Here is a 27,121-nt window from a genome sequence, read left to right on the forward strand (position 1 = left end):
TTTTAATCTATTTTAGTGAGTTTCTTTCGTAATAATTTTATTTGTTGTGTTGTGTTTTTTGCAGGATACTGTCAACCATTTACTGCTGATCTTCATTGATGATAGTCCAGTGAGTACTGACAAAGTTAAAACAGTGGTATTTTGATCACCCATGAAAGAAGCTTTCTTACCCAGTTGTCATTTTTTTCTGCAGCCTGAGATAGCAACTGAGCCTACTTCTTCATTGGTTCCATTCCTTCAGAAATTTGCCGAGCCAAGAAATAAAAAACCATCTGTAAGCAAAAGCAACATTTACTTCCTTTCCTGTTTTGAATAAGTGTTTTACTTTACCTGCTGATTTTGTTCTATAGCTCTTTGCGTTATTTATGTACTGACTGAAAGTTTGAAAGTTGGCTGACTGCATTTTTAACCTGCTCAGGTCCTGAAACTGGAGCTAAAGGAGATCAGAGATCAGCAGGACCTTTTATTTAGGTTTATGAACTTCCTGAAACAGGAAGGGGCTGTTCATGTGCTGCAGTTCTGCCTGGCTGTGGGTAAGATTACAGACGTGTGCTGATGTTACTTGATGATATGGAAATCATTCTAATGGAATACTGCAATTTGCATTTGGGTAATTTAGGAAGAAAAAATCATTCATATGCCTAGAACAACCTCATGAATTTATCCTTTCTGTGATAAGGAATAATTTATTCTAATTGCAATATATTTTTAGTAATAACTTCATTAACAGATCTGAATTATAGTTAATAAGAAGGCAGCTGCCTTATTACCTTGGATTTTGAGATGTCTTACGTTTCTTTTAATTTTGAAGTTTTGCAAATTACTTACCTACTGCAAAATGAGTTGATGCTGTAGGGTGCTTCAAGATGTTATTTGTTTGCCAAGTTGATCAAGAAATGCTTTTTTCTTTCCTTTATTTCTCAGAGGAATTCAATGACCGAATTTTGAGACCAGAACTGTCAGATACTGAAAAGATGTCTCTTCATGATGAAGTACAGAAAATTTATAAAACCTACTGTTTGGATGAAAGCATTGACAAGATTAGATTTGACCCTTTCATTGTGGAAGAAATTCAAAGAAGTAAGTTAGAATTAGAAGGGAATAATGTACATTGGAATTTAAACAACTTTCTCTAATAAAGTGAAAAGAAATTTTGCTGAATATCATCAAACTTTTTTGCCAGTTTTAAAAACTATTCCCATGCTATTGTGTTTAATCCTTTCTTTGTCCATTTATTTCTATTTTTTATTTATAAAATTTAGAGTAGCTTGCAAAATAGTCACAAACTCTGTGTGTGGTGACAGTCACAAAATCCCATGTGTGGTGACAGGAGAAAACATGAACTATGAACTATTTATATGCCTGTATGTATAGCTCTCTGTATTCATACTTAAATTTTTTTTAATAGTTGCTGAAGGTCCATATGAGGATGTTGTGAAACTCCAAACTATGCGGTGTCTTTTTGAAGCTTATGAGCATGTTCTTTCTCTGCTTGAGAAAGTTTTTACTCCCATGTTCTGTCACAGTGATGAGGTAAGCATGAAAGATTGGAAGAGTCGTCTTAAAAATGAGATTGTATTTTTTTAGGATGCTCTGTTTACAACAGTCACATGTATGTGGAACTGAAAAATATGGCTTCATTTTCCGCTTCAGTTGGCATTCTAGAGCTGGACCATTCTCAGTAGAAAAATAAAATTCATTCTAGTCCAACACATCATCAGAGAATAAAAGGAAAACTTCATGTTTTTGATGTAACAATTTGTGTATATCACAGCTATTACAAAATCCTCTCCACCCCATCTTTATGATTGCAAATTTGGTGCAAAATAATCTGCCTGATAGATGTAGAACACTATCTCTTTATTTACTTTAAAAAATACAATGGTATTTAAAGGTACAGAAGTTATATTTAGGTTTTTTTCAGCATTATGCATTCCTGCAGCTAAAAGTGTGGTGTTTGTTTTCAAGAAGATCTCTCAATGCAATTTACAAGGTATTTAAGATTGTTTTGTGATTGGGTTCTAAATGCCACCTTAAGAATTCCCTACACTGGGTTGACTTTATCTGCCTGAGGCCTCCTAGTAGGGCACACTTTAATCACAGGGGTGAGTCTGAATTCATGTTCCTTTCAGAAGTTTGTGTGTAAGTCAGGTTGTGTGTTAAGGTTCTTGCATTCATTTGAGACAGGATACATTGATTTGTCCTAGGAGTGGGTACTTGCCTTGCTTGGCATTAGTAAAAAGAACATTTCTCAAAAATGGTTTTCATGGTCATCTCTCACATGATACCTATAGTCCTTCAAATGCTTGATTTTTTAACAAGGAGGAGACATGGATTTTGGTGCTTAATTCATTTTTTATTTCTGCTTTGTGGTTTTAATCTTATTTATGTAAGGTTAAGTAAGTAGTCTTAGTCTTATGTATTGATTATTGTATGGTCTGTCCTTTTCCAGATTAAAATTCTAACTGCTAGATTATGGTCAGTTTGGCTTTTCCTTCAGTTCTCATTTCCTGAATTTTGCAATGTTGTTGCACAGTAACCTTTACATCAGTTAATCCAGTGTTTCCTTTGATACTTTGTCTGCTACAGTACTTCAGACACCTTTTAAGAGGAGCAGAGTCACCAACCCGCAATTCGAAGTTTAACAGGTAGGTATGATAGAACTTTTAAGTGGTTTTCTTTGGTTTTTAATTAAAAACATCAAAATATTAAGCTTTAAGAATTTAGCTATTGCCTGATATTAATTTCACTAAATTTTTAGCTCTACTTTTTTGTTTTTAAATGAACAAATTACGTACTAAAGATGCAAGTAGTGTTATACAAGACGTCTCTTCTCTTGAAGTATTTTACATGCAAGAATTCAGAATGTGATTTAGACCTCGACATTTGAGAAGATGGAAGGGGAAAAAACCAAATAACCAGTGAGAATAAGATTCTGTGAAAACAAAGTGGTGATTTAATTGACTGTGTATATGTAATACTATTTTAGTGGTGCCAAGCTGTGTCGTCTGGGATTTCAGATGTTACAGGGATACGTACAGTGTACCCTATGCCAAACCAACCTGGTTATTTGATGGGAATCTCCTTTTACTTTGACAAGGAGGGTTTGCCACTTCTCCTGGATGAAATGTGTTTTCTGTCTGCCAACTCCACTGCAGAAAGGCAGCATCAGAAGCCTTGTTTCTGGGCTTGGGCCAGAACTTCTAGTCCAGACCTCCTTCAAGCTCCTTACTTATGGTCCGGACCCTCTTCAGGCTCCTTGCAGCCTGTGGAGCCTCTCCTGTGGTGGGGATGGTTGATCTGCCACTGTGGGCTTGGGCTGAGGTGATAAACCTTGAGGTCTCAAAATTTCTTGTGTTTCACTTTTTGTTGGATGGCTCTGGCAGTTGTGTGCTAGCCCAACTGAATTTCTCTTGTGGTCTGGCAAAAAGAAGGGAGGCAATTTTAATTTGGATAGGCTTTCTTTCCTGATATGAAGGATATCCATGGTACTGTGGAAAATGATAATGTTTGTCCTCTTCTAGAGGAGTAACAATTTTAATTTGGATAGGCTTTCTTTCTTGATATGAAGTAAGATCCATGGTACTGTGGAAAATGATAATGTTTGTCCTCTTCTAGAGGAGTAACGCTCATTCATTTAACTTTTTCTGCTTTCATTAGAGTTAGACCTGACAATAAACTCCTATTTCACAGCCTACTGTGAGATTTGTATTACTGGCACCTATCTTTCTTCCCTGCTCCTGTTCTTCAAAAATTGGATGATTGTTCTCTTTATTATGTCTCCATGGGTGACATCTTTTATGTAGTCTTTATAGTTTTTGTAGGTCCAGGACTGGAGCTTTGGTGCTGTCTCATAGTGGTGCTGGCAAGCTTCTGTGTCTTAACAAAGAGGCATGGAATGAAGGCAGCTAGCCCAAACTGCATTCCTTTCCTACATATTACTCCATGTAGGGTGACCTTAAAGACACTGCAGCTTCTGTTGAAGGTGGCTCTGGGGTTTCACCTGGACCTTTAAATCTGCCTTCTGGTTTCTTCCCCTAAATTGTTCATCTCAGGGGTTGGAAGTATTCTGTCATACTCTTCTTAAATCTAGTTAAAATATGAGAACATGTAGGTCACCTCTTTGGTGCTTTGCTTTTAGAAACAGAAAGGGGGAAGTTACAGGCCATTACTGCCTGGAGTTTTTGAAATGCATCTCTGGCTACAAAATAAACAAATTTTGTTTGGTGGCTGTTGCAGCATATTCTCAAACAGCAACCAAAGCTTTTACTGAAATTGTATCTGGTTTACATTTTAGAACAATTCGAATGCTCTCAGTATATATGCTGATTTCCAGTACAAGATACTGTGTGTTCCAGAAGTGATGCCTCAGTGATTATTTCCAAGAAATAGAGATCTCACAAGTAGTTTGCCTGTTGCTTTGGAATTTTCCTCTGAGAATTGTGTACAGTCACTTCCAAGAGGGTGGGAAAAAATCAGGGTTTCTCACAAAATTATTCCAGATGTTATTCCATATATTTTGTCCTGCCTTCTCTTTCTTATTCTGGCATTAGTTCCACTTGAAAGTAACTACATGCAAAGAGATGAGTTTTGTTTCCCATATTTTTGTTAATTTTTGTTGTGCTTTGCTATAGGTAATGTGTGTGTATTACTTAGGTACTGCTGGCTAAAAAATCAGATCAAGAAGTAGGTATGAAATCCCAGTGGAACGTGCATGAGGGTAATGTGTTGAAATATTTCCCTTATTGCAAGACAAGAAAATTATAGTTTCTAGAAAATACAGGTGGAAAGGTAGGAAGAAGTGATATCTGTGTAATTTTTGATTTGTTCTGTTCAGTTCAAAGAAGTGATTCAATAATAGCTTTTTGCAGACAGGAGAAATAATGTGCTATGAAAACTGCATAGACGATTAGTGAGCAGTGCCAAGGGTTTCTGGAGTGTAAAGAAGTCACATTGAGGATATTCTGACAAATTGATAGCTATTGTTGTCATGAGTTTTAACTGTGTAACTGATGGTTTTTTTGCCTAATACTTAATGTGTGTGGCCTATGATAACTGATGTTTCGAGTTCTAGTTCTGTCAACTTAATTTGGGTACCATGGAAGAGACAACAAGATTTCTCTCTCCCTCTCTCACGTTTATGTATTCATAATACATTACTACATTACTTAAATGTAGTCTGTGTTGGAAGTCTTAACAAAGAAAGAAAAGCTGTTATGTAGTATGAATTCCCAGATTTCTCGATTTTCTGCATACGAGAACCACTAATAGAAATAGACACATCCTGGTCTCCCATAGTAAAATAGCAGTGAAATTAAATAATTTTTTAAGTTAAAGGAGCATTTAGAAAAGATACTGACAATTTCAGGGAGTGGTTAGGAGAAAAACCCTTGGAATTAAGTCTGTGAAAAGTTCTATGCAAGGTAATAGTCATAATAATTTCTAATCTGCTAGGTTATATTTCCATTTTCACAGTTTACACAGGCAAAGGCAGATCCTTCTGTAAAACAAAATCTAAAATTTTAATGGTTTTATTTATGTTAGTTTGTCCAGAATTCAGTAGCTCAAATGAATTAAAATCCTGTGTGTGGTGGCAGTGTTTATAGTTAATTCATTTAAACATCTTGATTGGAATTACCAGGTTGATGTCTGAGGCATTGGTTCTGTGTACCAGGTTAGACAGAATGTCAAAAATGTGTGACAGTTCTTAAAATCTGAGAAATACAATTTAAAAAAAAAATAATAGTGGGTCTTACTATACCTAATACTGTATTATATATGTCTATACTATACTAATACAGAGGAGGAGAGAGCATGTATTATTACATGAAGTGAGGCCACAAATTTTTCATTGTATTGGTCAAATTAACTTGATTCCTAATATAGGTAATAGGATAAGTTAGCTGGCTATTTGGCACTACAGATAATGCTAAGAATGAAAGTTGTTCTCCATTAATTTGTGGTTGCTTGTGCTGAATTTCCTGAAAGTTTCAATAACTGATGTGCCAAATTCAAAGGCCAGGCTTGTGATGATGAGATTAGTGGATGCTGTTCACATTTCACTTTCTTGGGATTCTAGGTCAGGAACTCCTAACTGCCTTTTTTCTTAACCCATGATGATGGTCAAAGCTTATTCAGTTTCACTGGGATAGGTCCGTCATGTTTGGTTTGGTTAGGGTTTTTTGTTGTTTGTTTTTGTTTTATTTTGATTTCCTGCTGGGCTCTTAGGTAATTGATTTGCCTATTGTTGCAGAAGTAGCCTGAGTTTGGATGACTTGCGGTAAGTCTATCTAACACTCAATAAATGTTGTGTGTTAGTTATGCTGCATCTCTCATGACTTCATCATACAGCCTTTATAACAGTAATTAACTGTTCATTTTATTTGTAAAAGACATTAATGTCTTCTCTGGTCTGAGGGCATTTCTCCTCACAAAAGGCTTTACTCCCCATGTCCTTTTCACAAGTGTTTAGAAATTGCTTAATCGCTAATTTCACGTGTTTGCATTACATTGATATTGTTTGCTGTACATTAACACTTTGCTGTTAACAGTCTGTCTGTTGTCATTTGTTTTGAAATACATTTCCAGAGCTTGAGACGTTTTTTTTCACTTGTGACTGGTAGCTGCTCCACAATTTCCTTTACTCCATGTCATATTGTTATCCACTTAGGTGCTTGTTTTAACTTGCAAGCTGTATCTGGAGTGATCTTTGTCTAACATCACTTGCAAATATAACCATTTTATGATTTTTAAGCACTCAAACCCAACAGTTGCCCAAATTAGTTCTCTCTGCAGCTTCTCTTGTGACTGTTACTGGTTTGATGACAACATATACTATTTTTTATAATTTGCTGTAGGTAGTATGTGACCACTCATTAATGCTTTAGTAGCTGTCCAGTGGCTTCTTTTCTCATTATTCATGCCTCTTTAAATACATGGTATCCAAACTCAGAAAACAATCTTTTCCTTATGGACTTTTCCTTGGTATTTAACACAGGATAAGTATGACATAGTTTGCTCATATTAGTCTTGAGGGAAATTTTTCAACTTAATTTTTCAGGTTAAGAATCAAGGTAATTAGATGCTTTTATATTTTATGTGCCAGTTCAGCATGTTGAGCTATGACTTGCTTGATTGTTGAGCATTGAGGAGTTCTTGAGTTATAAATGCAGCTCATTGATTTTCAAGTGCAGCATTTCTCCTAACTGTGTGTAAGGAGTTTAGTCAGCCAAAGGAAATGGTACTATGACTTCACATGCATGTTAATATCTGCCTTGTCTGATGTGTACAACTGGTCTGGTCCTTCTTGACCCAGAGAGGCTCACAGCATCATTCTTCAGCTGCACAGCCCTGGCTCATCACCTGCCAAGGTCTGTTCTGTGCACTGAATGAGACAGGCATCCTGTGGGAAAATGATTTTGCAATCATCCACGACAGAAGAATGCCACAGTGCACAGTGGACTTCTTCAGTCTGCAATTCCCTGTTATAGAGTAAACAATAATTGTATTTTTTGAAATGTTAGGTATATATTTCTTTTGGGGAAAAAAAAAAAGTGTTCCAAGCTCTTGTTGTCACATTATTCTTCAGGAATGTTGGAGCCTGTAGACTCTGTACAGAGGGCCCTCCTGAGAAAGCAACTATAGAATGATGGTCTAATAATGCTATTATAGCACTAGAGGGAGTGGGTTATTTTTCCAAAATTTTTGGATGTATATATATTTGTTGACAGGTCTTAAAAAAAATCTTGTCTCTGCTCTAAATGGTTTACCTCCTGCCATCTTTGGTCCTTCATGTCTTGAACCTGCCGCTATCCTAGTCCCATCTTTCCTTCTGCCTAGTCTCAAGGTCTTTCTTCTATTTCTGCTTAACCAGTGAATCTGTTAGATTTTCATTGTGATACATTTTGTATATTTTTTTTATTGCTCCATTTCTTTGAAATGTCAAGTCATCCTGTTGTCAGTGCATCCATCTTTGCTAACATGCACACATTTCTTTTCCATGCTCATCTAATGTGATTTGTGATCCAGGATTTTTGCCAAACCAATCCTGTGTTCTCTCCATATATTGCGGAGAGTGTCTGTGTGTCCTCTCATTCACTGGTGCTTGTTCTGAATTTGTCACTTCCTGTGAAGAGATTCCCATCCTGGTTTGTGACTTTATACTTGTCCAGTTCAGTGATTGCTTTTTATTCACGTGGTGTAAATCTTTGTGCTCTCTGCTGGGGCTTAAGGGTTGGTTCCTAGCTGCCAGGTTGAGTTCTGGCTGCATACAGCTCACTACAGGCACAGGTCAATGCTGCCTTCACCTGGAGCATGCTCAGTGTGGGGAAGAACTGGAGGCTGGAGTCCTCCTATCAAATCACTGACCTTGTGCAAATCAGTGTTTTTGCTCAAACTCTTGAGAACTGCACTAGTTTTCAGAAGAATGATGAAATTTCCCTTCAAGGTTAAGCCCTTAAGAGGTCTGAAATACCAGCCTTCCAGAAAAGCTAGTTTTGTCTGATTGAGGTTTGTGTTTTCTAGCACAGTGTTGAAGCACTTGAACAAGATTCAGGTAAGGTCCCCTATGTGAAACAGCTCAGTTCAGCACAGTAACACGTGGTAGAAGTTGTCCAAGAATGGAGTAAAATCGTTCAAATACGGATTTAGACTGCAAGCAGCCAAGCAACCTTGTCATTGCATAGACGAGATAATTTAGATAGATGGTGCCAGTATGCTTTGGAGCTGATGATTAGATGAGATAGAAAAAGCAAAAAAATTGGGAAAACAGTGGGTTATTTACGCAACTTTAATCATGTACACAGTCTGTGTAAGATTATAAACAGGAAGGTTATTAGCAACATGCACGTGCATGCTTGGAGTCAGCAGCTGGTGTTGTCTGCATGGTTTCATGAATGACGAAAATGCTTTACCTGCTGATTGCCACAGTTCTCTTTGTAATCCCTTCCAGCAGGCAATAGTTTCTTGTTGTAAAGGAAAAAGAAATGGGATTTTTTTTGTCCTCCAAAGTACTAGTTGTATATCTAATATCAGTCTCTAAATTTGTTTTGAATGTTTGATTCTGAAGTTCACTGTATTGATTTTTAACTTGTCTCTCAACTGTATGTATTGAGTCACCATAAGGAACCTCAGGCAGATTCTATATTCAACATAAACATTTTTCTGTCCAAAATTGCTAGCATTTCTCTGCAAGAAATAATCTTCAGTGTCAGGACTTGTGTAATAGCGTAAGAATAATAAAAAATCTGTTCGCTCAGTGAGGACTGTGCTTGCTGCCCAAGTATTTTTTTTTAAGTCCCATACCTTGTTTGTTGGCTTTTGGATGCTTTGTCATAAGTGGCGAGACTTTAAAAACTCTTCGTCTTTTAGTCAGACTGGCTCTTCAAGCCAGGATTCCTCTGTTGAATCTGTTTTCTCTCATGCTGTGTCTTGCTCCTTGCATGTTCCTTTTATCTGTCTCTACTGCTTAAAAACTGAGATCTATCTTGAATGATATGTGCTTGTAAAATTCCATTTAAAAATGCATCTGCACTTGGTAGAAGGATAAATATTTAAATTCAAGTGCAAGGAAAAGGACAAAGTTAATGACCTACTTGGTGTGCATGCCTGTAGCAATAGCACAGTTTCTGCTGTCAAAACAAAGTTGTTTTACCTAGCTAATTGTTTATTTTGTGTCATGAATGACTAGGATACTTATCGTGGTTAAGCATGTAGGAATCCTGTGTATCTTAAAAAGTGTAATCAAGAAATTGTGCAGATTGATTAGAGAACAGCTATACCATAAATGACTGTTAACTAAGTGGAACTGTTGTAAATATGTTGGATACCTGTTTATAGAGTTGTTTCTCTTATCTGCATGATTACTAGGATACTATTGTGAGAGTTTACTTGTGGTTAAGCATGTAGGAATCCTGTGTGTCTTAAAAAGTCAAGAAATTGTCAAGAAATTGTGCAGATTGATCAGAGAACAGCTATACCATAAATGACTTTTAACTAAGTAGAACTGTTGTAAATATGTTGGATACCTGTTTATAGAGTTGTTTCTCTTATCTGCAAATAGTGTGCAATGGCCTATTGAGCAGCTGTGTAATAATATGCCCTGTGTTGTGAACTGTGGCTTCTGTAATCCTAGGACCACGCAGAAGAGAGGAGAATCATTTGGAATCAGCAAAATAGGGAACAAAATAAAAGGTGTATTCAAGAGTTCTGCAATGGAAGGAGCTATGTTGCCTAACTATAACTTAAATGAAGGAGAAGATGATTTTGTGAGTAAAACCATTTGATTTTACGTGAAGTCTTTGTTGGACTTCGATTTTCTTTTTTTTCTTCTTTGCTCATTTAGAAATGTTAAATTTCTGCTTTCTTCACTGCACAGTTTTCATGTGCTAGCTTCTGATTAAGTTGCCTTATCTTCCCTGTATTCATTCACAAGCCAAGGTCACATCCCCAGTTTCTGTGCTTCTGAGCTTATTGTTTTCGTACAGAGAAATACCAAAAGTAGCAGTGTCAGATATTTTTATAAACAATGACTTTTTCTCCAGTTCTGGGTAGTAAGGCATGCACAAGACTGCGTGCATGGCTCTTCATCTGCAGCCTGCCACAAGACCTTAAAACCATAAATAACATAGTGTAGAAATCGCTGTCATGTTGGTCTGTGTTGCATTCTCTCTGTAGATCAGGAGTCAGTAGTCCTTTCTCATTTGTCTTGGATGTCTCCCTGAGTTAATGTTTTTATTCCATGCTAAACAGTGATGAATAGAGCCAATGGTAGAATTTACTGCATGGGATGTTGTTACCTGAACCACAGTTGGGGGACGAATGGAAAATTTGAAAAAGGAAAGACGAGGGAATCAGTTGGAAGCAGAGGTAGACTGTACAATTAAAATAGAACTGGAGATCTCTGTTTGCATTCTTTCAGATTGAAGAAGGTGTTATGGTGATGGAAGATGATTCTCCTGAGGAGGCTGTTACCACCCCAAATACACCCCGCAACCTTGCTGCGTGGAAAATCAGCATCCCATACGTTGATTTTTTTGATGATCCCTCCTTGGAAAGAAAAGACAGAAAGGAGAGAATTCCTGTATTCTGCATTGATGTAGAGAGAAATGATAGAAGGGCAGGTACGCAGTGTTGCAGATCAATGAAGTGTCATTTGAAAAGGAACTCAGAATATTCTAGTGTGCTGTAGTCTGTTGGCTCTTGCAGGTGTGTTTTGTGTATGTGTTCTTCTGATTTCAATATAATGGCTTGAAAGTTCTGAGGAAGTGAGTTTGAGAGATAAATGATCACATTTAGCATTTGCAAGTTGAGAACTGACTCCTCAGCATGAATCAGTTCTATTTACACTTCATGCCAAAGTTTGAAATGTTCTCTTTCCAAAAATAGATCTTAAAATTCATATTAATAAATACCTGTCATATTTTTTTCATCCACTCAGCTTTGGAATAATGAACAAATAACTTTTTATATAACCTTAAAATTAGTTCTTAGGAAATGAAAATGTTTTGCTTATTGGGAACCATCGTGGTGTGCAGTTACTTTACCAGTATCTGGATAGCAATACATCCATAGGGAGTGGGTGGAAACAGCATCATCCAAGGCTGCTGGGATTTGTCTTAGTGAGACTAATACTTCCACAATAAGCAGAAAGTATTTAAGAGGCATTTAGTTAGTGATAGCTTATTGATAGGATTAAGAATCATCAGCCTTCAAGTTGGTGGTGCAGAGAAGTGTATATTCAGCAAGTACTATTTCTGTAAATCATTTGGTTCAATGCTGGAAAATAGATCTAACATAGTCAGCCATCACAAATGTTGAGATTATGCAGGGCTCCATTGTTTAGATTGTAGTGATCCCATAAATGATAATTTCCTTGCTAGTACCATATCTGTCTACCAGTTATGCATTTTACTGTAACATTAAAAGTACCTTGAGGTACTTTTACAACAGGGGGCTAATGTCATTGAGGTGTTTTTTTTTTGTGATAATCAGCATATGTTTGCTGTTGCTAATTTGTCTCCCAGGTGCCATTAAACCTGGTTTATTTTTAACTTTTTCTCCAGTTGGACATGAACCTGAGCACTGGTCTGTCTACAGGAGGTATCTTGAATTCTATGTGCTTGAATCAAAACTTACAGAATTTCATGGTATGTTCTCTGTCATTTGGAAAGCTATATTCCCCTGCTGTGATTATCATTCATTACTGAAATTTAAAATAATAAAATCAGTGTTTACTGCACTACAAGAACAATTTAAACTCCTTAATATCTTTACTAGGTACATTTCCTGATGCTCAGCTTCCCTCAAAGAGAATCATTGGCCCCAAGAACTATGAGTTCTTAAAATCCAAGAGAGAGGAGTTTCAGGAATATCTGCAGGTATCAAACAAATATTTGAAGCAAAGAATATTCTAAAACTAATTATATAAAACTAATAAAAGAATATCTGGGGTGTTTTGTTTGTTTGTTTTCAAGTAACTTTATAGTTATGGAAATAATTCAAGTGGACAGTGTTAAAGTTTCACATGACTGAAAACAGAAGTCTCGTGCAAATGACGATATCTGTGGCAGTATAATACTCTTTGAATATCTTTTTGCTATACAGAAACAGATTTTTAAAGGTTAGTTTTAAAGTACTTACACCTCCTTTGTTCCTTCTGTTTCAAAGAAACTTCTGCAACATCCAGAACTAAGTAACAGCCAGCTTTTAGCTGACTTCCTATCCCCTAATGGAGGAGAGACTCAGTTTCTTGATAAAATGTTGCCTGATGTGAATCTTGGTATGTAATATGCTGCTTGTTTATGCTGACAAATAGGAATGCTGTGGATGTTGTGATTGAATTCTGTGATTCTGTGATTGACAGTAATAATGAATAGGTAACTTGTGGATGTACAAAATAAGAACTCTGCTCCTTCACAGCCCCTAAAATTATAGCTCAGCAAGGAAGATAATGCTGGTACTTCTTCCTTGAAGAAAAAAGACATTTTGAAGTTTTGGAAAAAATTGCTTCAGTGGCTTTTGAATTTTTGTGTCAGCAAGCAAGATAAGGTTTCTCTTAATAAATTGCATAGTTCAAGAAAATTTACAGTATTGTCACAAGTCAAGTCTGCATGTGTCTGTCATTGTTTGCCGCTGAGATGGCATGAACACTTACAAAACTATCTTTTGATTTTAAATTATTAAATTTGTCTTATTTGTTAATCTGAAAACTCCAGTTTTTGATATTTCTAGTGTTTGCTGGTGTTAAGATCTTTTCTAACGTGAGCTACTTAATAGAATCTGTGATACAGGCAGGTCAAATGGAAATTCAGAAGTTTGATGTCTAATGACAGTAGTTCGTAATAAATCAAAGAAGTTGACTGTAGTGTGACTTGGCTGGAGTGTAGCTGTCTCAGAATAGTGGGCCTGAGCTGGTCAGGTCAGCCTCATGGCCATTCTGTCTCCATGTCCTGTGCCACTTGTGGCTGTGGTCCCAGAGAGCCTGTCTGAGCTGCGCCACTGCAGCTCCTGGTCACGGTGTGGTCCTGCTGGGGCAGCCCTTCTCTTGGTCTGCTTCATGAGTTGTTGAGTGAGATTTCTGTTCTCAGCCACCAGTCAGAAGTTTTTGGTTTTGTTTCAGGTCTCCCTTCTAGATCCAGCTGTACATCCTTATAAAAGCTTATAATCATGGTGTTTACTCTAATGCATTTCCTATCTGAGACAGTGCTTCACTTCCATAAAGAGCACTGTAACAAGTCTTGGCATTTTGGTTGGGCTTTTTGTGAGGATGAGAGTTTTTATTATTATCATTTGATCATTGTACATACTTTCCAATGTAAATTCCATATTTAATGACATGTAGATAAGAAAAATGTTACTGTAACTGTAGTGCTTAAAATAAAGCTAGTCCTAGACACTTTCATTTTTCAGCATTCAAAGTTACTGTGCCATATCCTGATAGCCTTATCAGGACACAGGAGCTGATCTTTAAGGCCACAGCTGTATCCTGTCCAATTTAGAAAATTCTACTCACCAGGGTTTTTGAGGTTGAGTCCCCCCAGAATCTCTCTAGATTTGCTGATTTTTTTTCACAGGAAGAGGAGAATCTGAGTTATCTTAGTTTCTTCTGTGATAAGTGTTTATGATTCTATGAGTAACTTAAATACAGGAATTTTGTCTGTACTGGTGTTGAAGCAGTACTACTGTGGCAGTGTTAGAGCTATTTATGGTTAAACTCTGGAAGAGTTAAGAGGTAGAACTATAGTACTTGATTGTGTGGTTTTTAAAAAGTATTCAGATTAATAATCTGTATATTTACAAGTATATTTTCTTGAAGCGTAGTAATCACTAGGTTACAAGCTGGTTTTGTGCAAGACTGTTTTCTTAGGATTTTGTGCCAAATAAAAAAAGAAAAGGCAAGCAGATTTTTAAAAATTGTTATATTTTTAAATGACTACTAGACAATGAGTACATAAAATCTAGCAGAGCAAAATGTCTTTCAAATCAGACAGTGATAACAGAAAATGTTTGTTTCTAATTGTAGGCAAAATCATAAAATCTGTTCCGGGAAAGCTGATGAAAGAGGTGAGTAAGTCTTTCAGGTTGCCAATATCTTAACTTCATTAGCTAATTTTATGAGATTACTGAGTTACAGGCTAATCAAATTTGTTTGAAAATTCTTCTGTTTTTGTTGTTTTTGTTTTCACTTTCCTATAATTATACAAGTGACAAGTCACTCATATCTTTTTTCAGAAAGGTCAGCATTTGGAGCCATTCATCATGAATTTTATTAACTCGTGTGAATCTCCCAAGCCTAAACCGAGCAGGCCTGAGCTTACCATTCTGAGTCCCACTTCTGAAAATAACAAGAAGGTACAGTAAGTCATGTTCATTTCCCATTTTACAGACGTGGGGAAGACTGACCACACATTTTCTCTCACACTAGGCAGCTGTCTTAGAGCTCATTAACTAAAATTACTTCAGATGAAGCCAAGCTGGAAAATGCTGTCTGGGAATGCAGACACTGAGGGTGTTCAGTCCAAAGGCCAGACCAAAGGTAGACTGGAGTAACACACTTTCCTACTCCCCAGATATGTGTGACATAGACTTGAGCTGTTCAGTTCTGCACTTTCACTTCTGCTGTGAGACATGACATCTTTGTGCAGATGTGTAGCCTTCCAGTTCCTGAGGGAAGCCTGTAAGAAGGATGGAGTGAGACTTTAAGGGCATTTAGTGACAGGACAAGGGGAAATGGAACTGAGAGTAGGTTTAGATTAGATAGTAGGAAAAAATGTGTAACTGTGGGGGTGGTGAGGTGCTGGAACAGATTGCTCATAGAGGTTGTGGATTCCTCATTCCTCATACATTCCTGGAAGTATTTAGGGCCAGACTGGATGGAGCTCTGGGCAGCCTGGTCTAGTGAAGGTGTCCCTGCCATGGCAGAGGGTTGGGACTGGATAGTCTTTGGGGTGCTTTCCAAGCCAGTCCACTCTGTGATTCTGTGCAGTAACTGCTGTGAAGCAGCAAGGCACCTCACTTCTGGTGAAGGAGGGGAATGCCAAAGGTCTGTTCCAGGACAGTGTGAGCTGCCTGCATGGAGTCCATGTGGGCATCTGGCAGGCAGCTAAAGATTAGGGCTTCCTGAGAGCCCCTTTGGGAGAACAGCATGTTATCTCAGAGCAAGAGAGTTCTTCAGTTTTTTGGTAAATAGTGGTCAATTTCCACCTTATGCTTGTATTGTCACCATATTCTCATGTGTCTTTTCTGGCACAGGTCTGTTTATTTCAGTTTCAGCATGCTGGACTGTGCTGAGATTACAATGCATGATCCCTGGTGCTGCTGTGAGTGGTGTGCCTGCAGGCTTCCTCTTCCTCAGCAGGCTGAATAAGAAATGCCTGAAGGTCTGTCTGGGCAGGCCCAGTCAGAAATGTGCCTAATGCTCTGACAGATCTGCATGCTCCTTCCTTTTGAGTGTTCCTGGGGCGTGTGTATGTTTGTGTGGTCTAAATATTGGTGGAAGGATTTCTATTTAAAAATGCACTATGGAAGTGGGTAGTCAACCCCAATATAACCAGGAGCAATTGGATTTCATTCTGTATCAGATCCACTAGAAATAAGAGTTACCAACCTGCCTGGTTAAAAAAACCCAAATGAACAAAAAAAACCTCTGCTTCCCTCTCCTAGGGGCACTAGCAGGATTTCTGGCTATGTTTCTGTTCTGAAGGTCTGTAAGCAGTTTGATCATCTTCTCAACATACTTTTGTCAGACTTGCTATAATAGGTCAGGACTTCTCAGCTGATGCAGACTTTGCAAAATATGCCAATAAAGGCGTTGTTCTGCTGGCTTGTGATGGCCTGCCAACAGCAATAAAAGCTGTTTTTGGAACACCAGCAGTATAATAAATGTTTTTGAGTAGCTACTTGGAGGAAGACATGGTCACTTACACTGACTGATATGACTCAGACACTGCATAAAATCTTTCTTCTTATTCTTTTGGTATCCTCTCTTCTTTTTAAATGAGCAGGAAGAACAAGAGAGAGGTTTATGCCTCTGGCTATAGATATTGTTCATAGTCATGGTATTGTTTCTGTATAGTTCACACCTGTGCTGGAATGTATGGGTGTATGTTTGCATATGCACTCACCATTGAGTAACATTTTTTCTTTTTTCTGTGAGGCACTTTATATGGGCATTCATGCTTCCTTTGCTTGCTTTTCCCAATAAGACATGGTAGCCTATTTACAAGGGAATTACTTTGGTCTTTTTTCTTAATACAGGCCTTTTATCTTCCACTGACTTCAAGAATTTGACTACCATTATTAATCAATACTAATTAATGGAATTTCCTCATTGTAAGCCTTTTAAGAACATTTCATGGTTATAATCATAACTACTGTTTAATCTTTAAGGTACAAATAATGATAGCTTTGAGGTTTGTGGTGTTAGTCTCAAATATTAACGTGCACGGAAACATATAAAGCAAAATACTGTGCCTATCTGAATTGTGGGTATAATCTCATCTTCCGTGCTAGATAACCAGTTGTGTGTTTTTCACTGGAATTTCTTCCCAGCCAAGATACTAGAAAATGTAAAACATGGAATTGAGGTCTGATGCCACTTTGTATTATGGTTGCTGCAGAGCACTGTAGATTGCATTCTGAAATACTTTCAATGTGTCTCTGATCCAGGAACCATTAATGTTTAAGGTGCAGCACAGATCATCTGTGTATTGAGGTACAGTCAGCATTCAGAGGATGCTGCTTCTGGTTTGGGGTGAAAGAGGAAATAGCACTTGAAAGTCAAAAAGCTTTGCCCTAAGCTGGCCTTCATGTTTGATTTTTTTATAGGTTACCTACCAGATTGCTGTTAATGATTTAGTTTGGCCTCCAGACACTGAACCTGTGTCAACATTGCACAATGGGCTGATTTGAGTTGGCTCAGCATGTATCACCTTTGTCAGGTTGTGAGGTATATCTAAAAAATGAAGGAGTCTCTTGTTGAAGTTACAATGCTACAGCTAAGGTTTTTCTGCTGTTCTGGTTTCAGTGTTGTGGAGAATGTAGACTTCAGTTTATATGGAGTTTTTTAAGCAACCTGCCAGGGATGTTTCCATAAAGTAGGTGTGAATAATTATGTGCTCTTTTTAGGCTTACATTCCTGGATACCAGTCATCCACCAGTGCATTAGCCATATTTGCCCTTCTGTGTAATTTATGTAATAAGTTGGTGTTGTCTGAACCTTGTGAAGGTAATACATCAGCTCAGCACTTAACAAAAGAGAGGGAGTACAGGTCAAAAACCTGACTCTTGCCAGATGTCCTGATGTAATTTTTACTAAGAGTGCAAAGCATTCTGTTTAAGAGACTTGTGTGATGTTGTGATTTGCATGTTTTTGGCTTTATTTATTTTGGGGAGAATTGCAGTACAGCAAGTGAACCATATATAAGCAAATTACTTCCTGTTCCATGGAACTAATGTTATTTTGGGAGTGGTAAAAAAACTCTCTGAGTGGCAATCACCTCAACCTAGGCAATTCTATGATTATGTTGCATTTGCTTCTTGTTCTAGGATTTTTTTTAGAGCCCTGGCATAAACTTTTGAACTTTCTTTTCATAATACAGAGTATCTGGTATAAATCCTATTTTATATCTAGATTAACTATTTGGGGGGCAAGTTAATTTAAACTAAACTGTTAGTGGGGATTGCTAGATATTAAACATAGAAAACATCAGGATTTCGATCCTGATTTTTCCTTTCCTTCTCTTAGGATTCACAGACTTGGGGGCAGGGGAGGCAAGGACTGCTACCTAGGTGGTTTGGGATCCCTTTTGGTGCTCAGGGAAAAGCCTCTTGGAGTTTTGCAAGAATTAGAGTATCTTTTCAGAAAAAAACAAAGTTAAGGAAATAAAGGGATCAGGGAGGAAGGTGATGACATAGGAGAATAGAAGGCTAAAGGAATATAATTGAGAAATTAGATAAATGGAAAGAAACTGAAATGTTAGTTCATGAAGGTTTTACTATATATAATTAAACTGACAGGGGAAAAAGGTATTTCTCTGTGTAAAAAACTTGTATATTTTGTCTAAAAACCGTTGTATTTATTTCAAAGTAGAAGCCAACAGGAACTTTTAGGAGTACTTTTAATGTTAGTTCATGAAGATTTTACTATAAATAATTAAACTGGCAGGGGAAAAAGTATTTATTTCAAAGTGGAAGCCAACAGGAACTTTTAGGAGTACTTTGTTGCAGGCTTCCCTTGTGATTTAAGGCAGGCGAACTCTATCCTCTTAGCCCCTCATTTTCAGAACAGGGTGCATCGAGGAAATCAGAGCCTATGACAAAAATCTAGATGCATACAATCATACAACTGTTTAGGTTGGAAGAAGATAGTGGAGCAGAAAAGCTCACGAATTCATGTCCCAGTGCTGATTTGTTCTGAACCCAGGTGTTTTGGTGGTTGTGTGTTTTGGCAGCATGTGATGTGCTCTTTATTGGAAAGTGAAGGATTTGAAAAAACAAAACCAGAAACAATTAAACAAATCAATGCCTCTGATCAGTTCTTTGGAAGCTCTGGAAGGAAGCTGCTTCTATAAAAAGAAACCAACCCAAAGAACTAGTGGCTATCCTTTTGCCTTTGAGTGCAGTGGTTTCAGTCTTTTGTTTCTGTTTTTAGCTTTTTAATGATCTATTCAAGAATAATGCAAACCGGTCTGAGAATACAGAAAGACGACAAAATCAGAACTACTTCCTGGAAATGATGACTGTGGAAGGAGTCTATGACTACTTAATGTATGTTGGTAAGAAGTGATTTCTCTTAATTATTCATATACTTCATGACAAATATGAAGTTCCCAGTCTCTGGTAAGAAATGAAATCCTATTGTAGCAGTCATATGTAACTCAACACTTTCAAACTAATATAGAACTTAGTGACATGGTCATTCCTCAGAAGACTTTACAAATCAACGCCCCTGATCAGTTCTTTGGAAGCTCTGGAAAGAAGCTGCTTCTGTAAAAAGAAACCAAAGAACTGGTGGCTATCCTTTTGCCTTTGAATGCAGTGGTTTCAGTCTTTTGTTTCTGTTTTTAGCTTTTTAATGATCTATTCAAGAATAATGCAAACCGGTCTGAGAATACAGAAAGACGACAAAATCAGAACTACTTCCTGGAAATGATGACTGTGGAAGGAGTCTATGACTACTTAATGTATGTTGGTAAGAAGTGATTTCTCTTAATTATTCATATACTTCATGACAAATATGAAGTTCCCAGTCTCTGGTAAGAAATGAAATCCTATTGTAGCAGTAATATGTAACTCAACACTTTCAAACTAATATAGAACTTAGTGACATGGTCATTCCTCAGAAGACTTTATTGTGGTGCTAAAATGTAATTTATCATTCATCATTGCTTAGTTGCTTTGTTATGTCTCCATCTTTCTGCATCTCAGTAGTATGAGCTTATCAGAGTAGGTCTCATCCCTTTTCTCAGGCCTACCTAGGCTCCTGATAGACTCTGGAAATTGGAATTGTTAAATTAAGCACTGTGGAGAATACTGATATTTTCAGTGCTGCACTAACAAAACTGAAATATTTTTTCCTTGCTTGCAATCTTTTTTTTCTTGTCTTTTGAATAAATCATTCCTTTATCATGAATAGTAGGAGACCCTCATATATGTTTTCACTCACAGATGTTGCTGTGACTTTGCAGGTAGGGTAGTTTTCCACATTCCTGACTGGCTGCATCATCTCTTGATGGGAGGAAGAATTCTCTTCAAAAACACATTGGAACTCTACACAGACTATTACTTGCATAACAAGTTAGAGCAGCTGTTTGAGGAGCACCGGTTGGTTTCTCTGATAACACTGCTGAGAGGTCAGTAACAGCTACATCTTTGATGAGAAAATACTGCTTTAGTCTGGTGTTTGAAATCCCTTCAGTGAAGTTTCTGAGTGCTAAACTTTGCAATGCTGACTAACACCAGAAGAGTATTAAAAATCAAGTGGGCCTGGGCTAACTTCAAAGCTGGTTGTGGAAAGATGTTGAGCCACCTATGTTGTCTGACAGTGATGATTACAGAAATTATTATGAATAGTAAATTGCTTGGGTGTGCAAAGAACAAGAAAAACAAAGTGGTTTAGTGCATCAACGCAAATGTTTCATGGAGTTGTCAAGTTACTTCACTTGTGTACTACATCAGTCTTTTATTGTTAATTTTTGGGTTCCCTTTGTTGTGGTCGGCTCTTGAGAGGACTTGAGTGTTCCTGATCTTCAAATAAGGGAAGAGGAGAGCGACTAAAAGAAATTTTAAATTACCTCACAACTGTAGAATATTACGTGACTGGAGTCTGATCCAAACAATGCATCTGGCCAAAACTCTGGAGTCAGGACAGCTCTGTCCTTATCAAACCAAAAATGAAGCTTGTGAAAGGCAAAAAAGGAGAGCCTAAAACCAAACCTGAGCAGCTGTTATTTCAGATGAATAACAATCCTTGCTTTCTCATTCATAAATTTAGGTATATTTGAAGTTTTGACAGTTCCAAACAGTGTTTTAGCACAAGGTGTAAATACTGCTTATAGTTTTGAAAGCATAAGGGAAATTGTGATTAAGGAGATCATAATTAACCTAAAATGGAATTGATCCAAACTTTAAAGGGAATTCTTTAAACCTTGAAAAGAATGGAAACAAATTGTGAAAAGATGATTGTCCTTCAAACAGGAGGGGTATTCTGGATTTGATCGGGCTAATGTAAGCAAAAAGTATGATCTGACAAGACTAGAATTCCCATCTAATCAACACAATACAGAGAAGTAGTTCAGTTTTGAAGCCACACATCTCTTGATGGGAGGAAGAATTCTCTTCAAAAACACATTGGAACTCTACACAGACTATTACTTGCATAACAAGTTAGAGCAGCTGTTTGAGGAGCACCGGTTGGTTTCTCTGATAACACTGCTGAGAGGTCAGTAACAGCTACATCTTTGATGAGAAAATACTGCTTTAGTCTGGTGTTTGAAATCCCTTCAGTGAAGTTTCTGAGTGCTAAACTTTGCAATGCTGACTAACACCAGAAGAGTATTAAAAATCAAGTGGGCCTGGGCTAACTTCAAAGCTGGTTGTGGAAAGATGTTGAGCCACCTATGTTGTCTGACAGTGATGATTACAGAAATTATTATGAATAGTAAATTGCTTGGGTGTGCAAAGAACAAGAAAACCAGAATAAAGTGGTTTAGTGCATCAACGCAAATGTTTAATGAAGTTGTCAAGTTACTTGTGTACTACATCAGTCTTTTATTGTTAATTTTTGGGTTCCCTTTGTTGTGGTCGGCTCTTGAGAGGGCTTGAGTGTTCCTGATCTTCAAATAAGGGAAGAGGAGAGCAACTAAAAAAATTTTAAATTACCTCACAACTGTAGAATATTACGTGACTGGAGTCTGATCCAAACAATGCATCTGGCCAAAACTCTGGAGTCAGGACAGCTCTGTCCTTATCAAACCAAAAATGAAGCTTGTGAAAGGCAAAAAAGGAGAGCCTAAAACCAAACCTGAGCAGCTGTTATTTCAGATGAATAACAATCCTTGCTTTCTCATTCATAAATTTAGGTATATTTGAAGTTTTGACAGTTCCAAACAGTGTTTTAGCACAAGGTGTAAATACTGCTTATAGTTTTGAAAGCATAAGGGAAATTGTGATTAAGGAGATCATAATTAATGTGACTGGAGTCTGATCCAAACTTTAAAGGGAATTCTTTAAACCTTGAAAAGAATGGAAACAAATTGTGAAAAGATGATTGTCCTTCAAACAGGGGGGGTATTCTGGATTTGATCGGGCTAATGTAAGCAAAAAGTATGATCTGACAAGACTAGAATTCCCATCTAATCAACACAATACAGAGAAGTAGTTCAGTTTTGAAGCCACAATCCAAAACATATTTCTGTGTCAGTGATGTGTAGCTGCCTAAAGATACATTTTTTTCAATGTGTCTTTGCTGCAGATGCTGTGTTCTGTGAGAACACTGAGCCTCGCTCTCTCCAGGACAAACAGAAACGAGCAAAGCAGACTTTTGAAGAAATGATGAAATACATTCCAGGTTCTGTATTCCATGACTGCCTGTATGAATGTGGTTAATTGTTCAAGCACATATCTAACCCAAATACAGTCACACTGTCTTTCCAAATCAAATAATACTTGGGCTGCTGAGATTTGGGTTGACTGGAATATCAGGTGTAAAAACCCAACAGTTTCTTCATTTAAGTGTCGCTGAATAAAGTTGCAGCATAGTGATTAATAAAGACATGGTGATGGAAATCAAGATCTTCACATGTGCACTTAGTACCATAATTTTTCATCTTCTGAATGTTCCTGTGGTTTGTATTCTATCCAGATGAAAACTGTGTTAAAAAAAGGCACATCATTAAGCTGGAAGGTACATCTGAGTCCTTGCACTGTATAAACTAGGAAAGAGGGGCCCATTTAATTGAAAGTAATTTTTTTTAATCCACTTGTGGTTTATTAAACAGTGCATTAGAACAAAATATTGATATTATAAAAAGTTTAGTAAGTGTTTAGGTGTGGAGCCCTGAAGGAAAGGGAAGAGAAAAGGATGAACCCAAAAGTGTGGGGATTTTTTCCATGTACCGTTTGAGACAGAAAAAAATTGAACTCTAATTTAAACAGTTTTTTTCTTGTTAATTAATCAAGTTCTATTACTGCATCATAAAGCTGCTTTGCAGTACTTCCTCATGACTTGTGTATTTGCTTTTGGAATTTGGTCTAGATTTAATAGGTGCAAAAGTGTGGGGATTTTTTCTATTTACCATTTATTTGAGACAGAAAAAAAATTGAACTCTAATTTAAACAGTTTTTTTCTTGTTGATTAATCAAGTTCTATTACTGCATCATAAAGCTGCTTTGCAGTACTTCCTCATGACTTGTGTATTTGCTTTTGGAATTTGGTCTAGATTTAATAGGCAAGTGCATTGGAGAAGAGGCTAAATACGAAGGCATCAGGCTTCTGTTTGATGGACTGCAGCAGCCAGTGCTCAACAAACAGGTAACTCATAATGGGTGACAAACCTGCCTTCTGGCACAGGATTTACTAAAATGAATGTTTGATATAGCAAAGGAGTGGGCTCTTACAAAGTTAAGAACAAAAAGCAGTAGTTTTGCCTTGGAGTGTCCTTAATTTTCTGTATTTTCTTTTAGTTAACTTATGTTCTGCTGGACATTGGGATTCAAGAGCTCTTTCCAGAGCTGAGTAAGGTATGTGCCAACTCCATTCTTCAAGCTGCTGCTGAGTCTGGTCACTGGTGCATTTTTGCTGTTGTTATTACTAATATTCTTAATTTTGGAGGAAATTATGTGTTTTCCAGTATGTTGAAATAATTGAAATCTGGATTACATTTTGGCTAATTAGCTCTTTCCAAATCACCTCAAACTCATTTGTTTAGCATGCAGCAAGTCTGAGTTGCCTTTCAGGAGACTTGGACAGATCAACCAGCAGTTGGGATCTCTGTGCCTTTCTCTTTGATTGATTTGTCTCCACTCTATTTTATTAATTTTCCAATTTAAGAAGGGAATTCTATGTGCAAAGCTCAGGTCAAGCTGCAGAATTTTTCTTGAGAATATCTGGCAGGAGGATTTCTTACCTCTAATTTGGTCACTGCAATGTTAACTTCAGCTGTCCAGATAAAGGAGAAAGAATTTGCACGAGAGAAATGGCTATATAAATGCGTATCATTAGGTTTGGGATCTGTCTGATATTTATTTTTGTGTATATCAAACCTTGGCAGATTTTTACATAGCAATGTTACAGTTTAGTCTTCATGGCAAGCAGCAAATACCTGCTAGTTAGCTAGTAAAAAACAAAACCCCAAACAAATTTTAAAAACCCCCTCAGCAACAATAAATGTTCATTGCATGAACCCTGTTCCTGAGAACTGTGGAGTGCCAGCAGCAATTTGTTTTGCATGACAAACAGAAACAAATACAAAATCCTGGAACAAGCCAGGACACTTGCATTGTTTTCAGTGAAATGAGGCTGGCTCAGCAAGTCTGACCTACTTTGTGCTTCAGCTCTGAAGCTGCCCTCCTCAAGCCAGTGCTCCGACAAGCTGACCAAGGGAACAAGGAAGTAGCCTGGGAACTTGAGTGCAGAAAAAAAACCCTGGCTTAGCCCTTAGCTGCCCTCCTCAAGCCAGTGAGGAAGGCAAGCTGACCAAGGGAACAAGGAAGTAGCCTGGGAACTTGAGTGCAGAAAAAAACCCCTGGCTTAGCCCTGTTATTTTACTCAGCTGGACTGGTTTTGTATCTCAGCAGCTAATTATATATATTTATTGGAACACTGGTCTTTCTTCAGTTGATTGTGGAAAAAATGAGTGGCATTTAAATAGTCTTTAAAGCACCAGTCAGGCCCAGAGGGTGGCGATTGATGGAATGAAGTCTAGTTGGAGGCAGGCCAGTAACGAGGGAGTTGTCCAAGGGGTCAGTTGTGCCTCCAGTCCTGTTTAACATCCTCATTAATGATCTGGATGATGGGACAGAGTACAAAGCCTGATGATGACACAAAACTGGGAGGAGTGGCTGATACATCAGAGGGCCATGCTACCTTCCAAAAGGACCTAAACAGACTGGAGAAATAGACTGGCAGGAACCTCATGAACTTCAAGAAAGGGAAGTGCAAAGTCCTGTTCCTGGGGAAGAACAGCCCAGGTGCTAGGATGGGCTGGGGCCAGCTGGCTGGAAAGACACAAAGTAGAACAAAGGGCTGATGGTACCCTGGGCTGCAACAGGAGCAGTGTTGCCAGCAGGTCCAGGGAGGTGGTGCTGCCCTCTGCTCAGTAGTGGTGAGGCCACACCTGGAGTGCTGTGTCTAGGTCTGGGCTTCCCAGTGCAAGATGGGCGTGGACATACTGGAATGAATCTGGTGGAGAGCCATGAGGATGATGAAGGAACTGGAGCATATTTCCTATGAGAAGAGGCTAGAGAGCAGGGACTGTTCAGCCTAGAGGAGAAAGCTCAGAGGGTGATATTGATGTCTGTAAATACTGAGGGGATGGTACAAAGAAAGCAGAACCAGTGGTGGCCACTAACAGGACCAGTGGCAACAGGCACAAACTGAACACCAGAGGTCCCCTCTGAACATCAAGAAACACTTACTCACTGTGAGGGTGACCAAGCACTGTCACAGGTTGCCCAGGGGTGCTGTGGGATGCTCATCCTTGGAGATATTTAGAAGCTGTGTGGACATGGTCCTGAGCATCTCTAGGAGGCCCTGCTTGAGATCTAGACCAGGTGACCTCCAGAGGCACCTTCCAACCCCAGCCATGCTGTGGTCTCACAGCTGTGTATATTTAATGGGGAAAAATATTTTTTCTTCAAAAACAAACCAAGAGAAAGATAATTCAAGGTAAATTAATATCATGTTCTCTACTTCTTAATCTGTCCTTTTTTCCTGCTTAAGTGTGACACTGCCCAGTTGCTCTGCAGTGTTTCACAACCACCTGCTGAGGAGGGACCTTTAGTGCCACCTTTGCTCCTGGTGAAATGGCATGGGTGAGGGGTGGGCTCCCTGTCCCCTGTGACTGAAGCTGAAGGGGACAGAGCAAGGGAATCTCTGGCCCTGATTTCAGTAGGGGAAAGGAAGAAAAATACTTCAGCTGGGAACTTGAGCTATTTCCTGCATCTGTGATGTTTGTCTGTGGAACCTGGTTGTCAGTGTACTAGTACTGAGAGGGGAAATGCAAGGTGGAAGAGTATGGGTGGAGGGATGGCAGTGGTTTTCACCCAGAGCCCTTAAAACATTTTCCCAAAATCATGGCAAACACTTGTCACCGTGAAGCCACTTGAAAAGAGAATTGTTTCTTCCTAACAACTGCAGAGGGGAAGTTTAAAAGCAATGACTAGTTCTTATTGAGCTATCCATGCATGTATGTACTGGGGGGCATCAATGCAATGCCTTTTCTCTCAGCATTGACTGATCCTTTTTGAGTTGCTTCCTACCAAAATGTTTTTGTAGTTACAGTGAAGAATGGAAAAACATTTCTGGCCAGTCAGCTTGTAAAGGGGAAACTGAGCATCCCAGAAGTTTTGTTTTGAGCACTGTTCCTTTGGCAGGGAAAACAGTGATGGGAGAAATGGGAAGATTTTCCTTAGTGGGGATGTCAGTCAGCTTCCCACTCCTTGGGAAGATTGGTATCTGGAAGGCATTTCCTGCCGCACGTACCAGTGCGGATATTGCTGGAGCACTCTGATGGCAGCATGTGTAAGCCAGCCTGCTCCAAGAGCTGACAAACTCCTCTGAGACAGTGTACAGCCAGTCCCTCGGGAGCCTGTCAGACAGGATGCAAGGAAAAGGGACAGCTGAAAGGGAAAAAGCATTCTGGGCAGAGTAAGGAAAGAAATCCAATTGAAAAAATATCTCTCCAGTACTATTTCCAGAGCAGAAAATTGCTGTGTTAGGAAAGCTGTATTTAGTAGTTAGTAATGGGGGAGGTGAGAACTTCTAGAGGAAGAAGAAAACACCTATTTTGAGAAATCATATTAAAACCCAGTAGCCTTCCATTCTCTTAACTCTGTTTTCAAGTGGATGTTTTCAGTTATCATTAATCATTGCAGCTCAGTTCAGTCATTTCTATGTAATTAC

General features: G+C 38.2%; 1 protein-coding gene across 5 annotated transcripts in view; it reads left to right on the top strand.

Annotated features, from left to right (window-relative positions):
- SNX14 (sorting nexin 14) overlaps positions 1 to 27,121 on the top strand; it is a 48,847-nt gene that overhangs the window by 20,934 nt on the left and 792 nt on the right. For 3 of the 5 annotated variants that reach the window (XM_039726527.1, XM_039726500.1, XM_039726518.1), the window contains 19 exons: positions 65 to 109; positions 194 to 274; positions 419 to 533; positions 925 to 1,080; positions 1,409 to 1,533; positions 2,590 to 2,648; positions 6,254 to 6,280; positions 10,133 to 10,265; positions 10,919 to 11,120; positions 12,063 to 12,146; positions 12,277 to 12,377; positions 12,667 to 12,778; positions 14,522 to 14,562; positions 14,731 to 14,850; positions 19,151 to 19,274; positions 20,187 to 20,351; positions 22,472 to 22,567; positions 23,439 to 23,530; positions 23,683 to 23,739. In XM_039726527.1, the coding sequence (XP_039582461.1) occupies positions 65 to 109; positions 194 to 274; positions 419 to 533; positions 925 to 1,080; positions 1,409 to 1,533; positions 2,590 to 2,648; positions 6,254 to 6,280; positions 10,133 to 10,265; positions 10,919 to 11,120; positions 12,063 to 12,146; positions 12,277 to 12,377; positions 12,667 to 12,778; positions 14,522 to 14,562; positions 14,731 to 14,850; positions 19,151 to 19,274; positions 20,187 to 20,351; positions 22,472 to 22,567; positions 23,439 to 23,530; positions 23,683 to 23,739 (1,935 nt within the window). The remainder of the gene's footprint in view (positions 1 to 64; positions 110 to 193; positions 275 to 418; positions 534 to 924; positions 1,081 to 1,408; positions 1,534 to 2,589; positions 2,649 to 6,253; positions 6,281 to 10,132; positions 10,266 to 10,918; positions 11,121 to 12,062; positions 12,147 to 12,276; positions 12,378 to 12,666; positions 12,779 to 14,521; positions 14,563 to 14,730; positions 14,851 to 19,150; positions 19,275 to 20,186; positions 20,352 to 22,471; positions 22,568 to 23,438; positions 23,531 to 23,682; positions 23,740 to 27,121) is intronic. The other 2 variants (XM_039726509.1, XM_039726536.1) reach the window with 1 other exon arrangement.

The sequence above is a fragment of the Passer montanus genome, unplaced genomic scaffold (genome assembly GCF_014805655.1).
Source record: "Passer montanus isolate IOZ18808 unplaced genomic scaffold, ASM1480565v1 scaffold11, whole genome shotgun sequence".
NCBI lineage: Eukaryota > Metazoa > Chordata > Aves > Passeriformes > Passeridae > Passer > Passer montanus.